At 40.1% G+C, this 6,000-nt stretch overlaps 1 protein-coding gene across 1 annotated transcript in view; it reads right to left on the bottom strand.

The window, feature by feature from the left end:
* Positions 1–6,000, bottom strand: part of LOC149276532 (protein inscuteable homolog) — a 51,746-nt gene that overhangs the window by 27,871 nt on the left and 17,875 nt on the right. The window contains exons 3-6 of the mRNA XM_089503556.1: positions 5,562–5,907; positions 4,470–4,522; positions 3,091–3,214; positions 1–39 (exon numbers count right to left, since the gene is read on the bottom strand). The exon at positions 1–39 is cut by the window's left edge and continues 75 nt beyond it. Of these exons, the coding sequence (XP_089359682.1) occupies positions 1–39; positions 3,091–3,214; positions 4,470–4,522; positions 5,562–5,907 (562 nt within the window). The remainder of the gene's footprint in view (positions 40–3,090; positions 3,215–4,469; positions 4,523–5,561; positions 5,908–6,000) is intronic.

The following is a 6,000-nucleotide window of genomic DNA, read 5'->3' as shown; positions in this document are numbered from 1 at the left end:
GTACAGATTGTCGCAGGTGTCCAGCTGTTCTATCAGGTTCTGCGGGGGAGAAATAACAATGAATGTATCCACGGGTTTTCAGAAGAAAATGGTAACTTTACAAAGAATTAAGAAAGAGATTATTCCGATTTATTTACATGTAGATTGTGTGACAGTAGAGGCTGTTCTCTAATACTCGATATTTTGCTTGTAGCAAAACACATCTCATTTCTAGGAAAAGAGTGAAAACTACATTTTGTAGAGAAAGATTCCAGTTTGTAGGAATGGGTCGGGTTATCCAATAAATTCCAGATTTCCAGAATCCAAGGCGAAAGTTGTGCTCCAAGGATGGACATCTGTGGACGAGGTGGTGGGTCCAACTAACGATCCCAATAATGCAGTATAATGACCCAAAAGCTATTCATTCTACAATATTGTTCCTTTGAACCCTAAATCACAGCATTAGCACCTCTTTGGATTGTTTCAACATCGTACTGACGTCAGGTAGTCTGTATTGAACCAAATCATAAAATATTGGGAAAAATAAAGCTTAAAATGATGACTTTAGATTTGAGATTTTAAAATGGCCAGGAAGGAATGCTTTTTAATTATAAATTCATCTTAATGGTGAAAGCGGCTAGCGCATTAACTATGTATTGGGTTATTGCTTATTCTCAGAGCTTTTACTTCCCAAAGAGACTTAATACAAGGTAACAAGAACGAGTGCTAAACATTGTACAAGGCCTCAGCCGTTCCCACGGAGAATACAACGTAGACAACATGAAGTGGAAAAAGGTTTTTTTTTTGGTAAATAATGTATGAAATTATATATATTTATATATACACTGCTCAAAATAATAAAGGGAACACTTAAACAACACAATGTAACTCAAAGTCAATGACACTTCGGTGAAATCACACTGTCCTCTCAGGAAGCAACACTGATGGACAATCAATTTCACATGCTGCTGTGCAAACGGAACAGACAACAGGTGGAAATTATAGGCAATTAGCAAGACCCCCCCAATAAAGGAGAGGTTCTGCAGGTGGTGACCACAGACCACGTCTCAGTTCCTATGCTTCCTGGCTGATGTTGTGGTCTCTTTTGAACGCTGGCGGTGCTTTCACTCTCGTGGTCGCATGAGACGGAGTCTACAACCCACACAAGTGGCTCAGGTAGTGCAGCTCATCCAGGATGGCTCATCAATGCGAGCTGTGGCAAGAAGGTGTGTCTGTCAGCGTAGTGTCCAGAGCATGGAGGCGCTACCAGGAGACAGGCCGGTACATCAGGAGACGTGGAGGGGGCCGTAGGAGGGCAACAACCCAGCAGCAGGACCGCTACCTCCGCCTTTGTGCAAGGAGCAGCGGGAGGAGCACTGCCAGAGCACTGCAAAATGACCTCCAGCAGGCCACAAATGTGCATGTGTCCACTCAGACGGTCAGAAACAGACTCCATGAGGGTGCTATGAGGGCCCGACGGCCACAGGTGGGGGTTGTGCTTACAGCCCAACACCATGTAGGACGTTTGGCATTTGCCAGAGAACACCAGGATTGGCATATTCGCCACTGGCGCCCTGTGCTCTTCACAGATGAAAGCAGGTTCACACTGAGCACGTGTGACAGACGTGACAGAGTCTGGGGACACCGTAGAGAACGTTCTGCTGCCTGCAACATCCGCCAGCATGACCGGTTTGGCGGTGGGTCAGTAATGGTGTGGGGGGCCTCACAGCCCTCCATGTGCTTGCCAGAGGTAGCCTGACTGCCATTAGGTACCGAGATGAGATCCTCAGACCCCTTGTGAGACCGTATGCTGGTGCGGTTGGCCCTGGGTTCCTCCTAATGCAAGACAATGCTAGACCTCATGTGGCTGGAGTGTCAGCAGTTCCTGCAGGAGGAAGGCATTGATGCGATGGACCGGCCCGCCCGTTCCCCAGACCTGAATGCGACTGAGCACATCTGGGACATCATGTCTCGCTCCATCCACCAACGCCACGTTGCACCACAGACTGTCCAGGAGTTGGCGGATGCTTTAGTCCAGGTCTGGAAGGACATCCCTCAGGAGACCATCCGCAACCTCATCAGGAGCATGCCCAGGCATTGTAGGGAGGTCATACGGCACGTGGAGGCCACACACACTACTGAGCCTCATTGTGACTTGTTTTAAGGGCATTACATCAACGCTGGAGCAGCCTGTAGTGTGGTTTTCCATTTTGATTTTGAGTGCGACTCCATATCCAGACCTCCATGGGTTGATAAATTTGATTTCCATTGAGGATTGTTGTGTGAGTTTGTTGTCAGTTCATTCAACTATGTAAAGACGCAATTATGTCATACGATTAGTTCATTCATTCAGATCTAGGATGTGTAATCTTAGTGTTCCCTTTATTATTTTGAGCAGTGTATATATATATATATATATATATATATATATATATATATATATATATAATTTTAAATTGTTCTTGCACAATATAATATTTAAAATTGAAAAAAAAATCCACAGAGCTGCGTAATGACACCAAAATTAATTTTGTTTCCTTTTTTCAGCCCTGTGTCAGTAAGTACGACCTTAGACAGACATGTGGCACCACGAGAACCCATTACATCATAGAGCAAAATAATTGATGGCGAATTACAGTACACTGGAGGAAAATATGTTTTTCAAATATTTTTTAACTCATTCCTGTACGTGGGCCTGAAATCCAGAAATGATATCATTCATTTTCCTTCATGGGTTTTAATATAACTCCAGGAACAAATAGAATTATTTTTATAATACATTTATATCCATACACTATACAAGTTACTTTATTTAAGGGTACGAAATAATAAACAAAATATCAGCTTCTGCCATGTAATGTATATTAACCCATTCATTTCCTGGACAGAGAGTATCAAATTTATTTATTTTTATTTTTTTATAAAAAATATACTTTCTGCTAAAAAATAAATATTTTTCAACTCAGTATTGATTTATACATTATTCAATTTTTTTTATAAAAAATATTTTACATTTTTTTAATATTTAAAAATATAATATTTTCTGCTAAAAATATGTTTTCCACCCAGTACTGATTTATATATTATTTCTTTTTTTTCAAATCATCTTACCTTTACCTCCTGTTTAAGAGCAAGATTTATTAAGTGACTAAAATACTCTCCGACAGAAGTCAGGGTTTCGTTGATGCTCATTTTCATGGACAAGAGGGTTTCCTCTTCACCTGTCTGCGTACATCTGCAAATAAATACATGGAATAAATTAGCATTGTCTAATTATCTACTCCTGAGGACTTGCCACATGGGGCTACCGTATACATGAGCAGTCGCTTAATAGAATGATCTCAGGTAAGATGGACATGGGTGCCCTCGGTTATATTTTTAGCTCTACATAGTGTTTCAGCGCGAAGAATTATGTGAGCAATTATCTAACACTCAACCCTGACATCGTGAGACAATGGCATCCATCAGTGAGCGTGTGGGTTCGGGGATTTCGTATTCACGTATTATTATAACGCGGCGGAAATACACATGAAACCGCTTTACGCTGCTTAGTCAAAAAAGGGAGATGATTTTGCACGGTTTATAAAACTTTTGGCAATAATAAAATATAAATTCACAAATAAAAACAATATCTCTGTGCGCTCAGTTACAAAGTGATGTTTATCCCGCCACGAGTGGCAACGTTTCGATCCTGCTGCGGGAGCTTCTTCAAGCCATAAAGATGGGTGTGAAACTTTATAGACGAACTTATTTGCATAATGGAGGTGAGCGGTAGGTGGCATGTATGTATTTGTGTTTGTATTTTTTTATGTATGTGAGCATGGATGTGTAATTGTGTGTGTGTGAGCATGAATGTGTGTGAGCATGGATGTGTAAGTCGGGTGAGATGGAGTGTGTCTTAGAATGAATGTGTATGTGTGTGCTAGTGAGTATAAGTAAGTGTGTGTAATTTGTGTAAGTGTGTTTAATTACATGTGTCAGAGTGTATGTTGGAAGGGGGGCAAGCGGCAAAGAAGGCATAGACAAGTTGTTTGGGAGCAATGATGACACAGACCAGTTGTTCAAGTTGGGGGCCCCGGGGCAATTTTCGTACCAGGGCCCTGTAGTTTCTAGTTATGCCCCTGAGATCCACGCTTTGCCGCAGCCAAGTACTAGAGGTGCGAAACGCGTCAAAGTTCCTAGTAACTTAAAAATGGCCGCTCTTTAAACTATATATTGCATCTTCTCTGATTTAAATGCCTGTGTAGCAAAATAACGCGTGGGTGACACTCAGATGGGCTATGAGCAAAGTACATAAAGTTCAATTTCTGATTAAAACAAAAACAACTCTTTGGTTAACCAACAGCAATGAATGAACGTTGAAAGTTCTGCTTAAATATATAAGGGATGGAATAAATTCTGCTACTTGGTCTTAAAAATTCAAAGTGTTACCAAAATTCTCATTGTAAATGCGTTCACGTTTTCTAATTTCACGTATAACTTCATATTACCTTTCGGTTATATCCGTGAGCTCCGAGCATTTGTCCATTAAAATAGTTTCATACTGCAGGGGAACAAAGGTAATGTTTTTCAGCGGGTCAGCGTATAAAACAATATAATTTCCAAATTCCGTAATATTATACTAGGATCACCTGAGACCAGAAATACGACAAGCTGACCCGAACATCTATAAATACTCCAATCTAAGTAAATCGAATACAAGCGCGCATTAGACATCGGGACGTCAATTGGCCAGATCCGGTAAAAATAAATAAATAATAAAAATAATAGTAATAATAATAATTTCAATCCGCCACTTGTGTAACTGCACTTTTCTGTAAAACTACTTAATTAAGAGTTATTATTCTGTTTTCAAACCTGATAACACACATTATTTTTTCCCATCATTTACGCCTATCCCAAGCAACAATTATAGGGATAAGTGTGTGTGAGCAGAGAAAGTACGTGGATGAGTTTACCCGTCGGAATATGATGGATTTGACCTTTCAAATTACAAGTAGAGATTTCAGCTTCTGTTTTGCGTGCGTTTGAGAGAAAAAAAAAAAAGGTAAATCACATAAAGTAATTTGCCCATCACAATAATGTCTCGCTAGCATTAACTGTTTATGTATCAGAGAGAAAAAATTGTCCTCCTTACCACCGATATCACAAATTCTACCCCCAAATCATTCTCAAACCATGCAAAACATTGACACCAATTTTATTTCTATGAGGCCATTTCCATGAGGCATTCTATGAGGCTAGCCGTAAGTTATAATAAACCTGGAGAAGGCACTGATTAGTTGAAAAGGTCTGTTGCCATAACAGCAGAAAAGGCTTCTCACAAACTGTGTTCTAGTGATTTTTTAAAGCAGCTCTTGCATTTAAGACCCCAAAATCCTCCCCAGAAATACTTTTAAATCATGATAAATTCTGCTCCGTTTTTAATTTTGTTGGCCAGTTTTAATGCTAGCCTTAAGCCACGTGATTCTTGTAGAGGCTACTCATTAGCTGAAAAATGTTGTTGCCATAACAGCAGAAATGCTTCTTAAAGAAACCTTGAAGTAAAATCACAGGGCGATATTTATCAAGGAAAATCATACCCGATCCATGTCATCCGTTGAAGTTTTGGTAAACGTGTTGTACTCTTTAATCATTGAGCGGACGTGGCAATTCATTCTCGCGGTCATGACGTGAACGCGTTTCCATTTATTTTTCTCCAGTTTTTGGACAATTTTGGTGAGTTCTGTGCTTATAATCCAAGCTCTCTTTAGTAACATTTCCAAACTACTTTGCGTGCTGTCTTGAGAGGTAAACATGAGTTCACTCTGAGAATCATCCTCGGTGCTGATTGGCTTAGACTGAAGAATACACATGCATTCGCATTCCGTCATTAACGTTAAGTCGTCCATCCAGCGCTGTACCGAATCCACCTGGATGAAGTTCATGCTAGAAACACAGCAAACAGATCAATAAGTGATAATCTAGGAGAAAAGCAAAAGGATTGAAATATTCAAAAATGTTTATTTTTAATTGGAACAA

This window comes from Sceloporus occidentalis, unplaced genomic scaffold, assembly GCF_023333645.1.
Source record: "Sceloporus occidentalis isolate IW3139 unplaced genomic scaffold, rSceOcc1.0.p SCAF_235, whole genome shotgun sequence".
Taxonomy (NCBI): Eukaryota; Metazoa; Chordata; class Lepidosauria; order Squamata; family Phrynosomatidae; genus Sceloporus; species Sceloporus occidentalis.
This window is presented reverse-complemented; position numbering and strand designations above follow the sequence as displayed.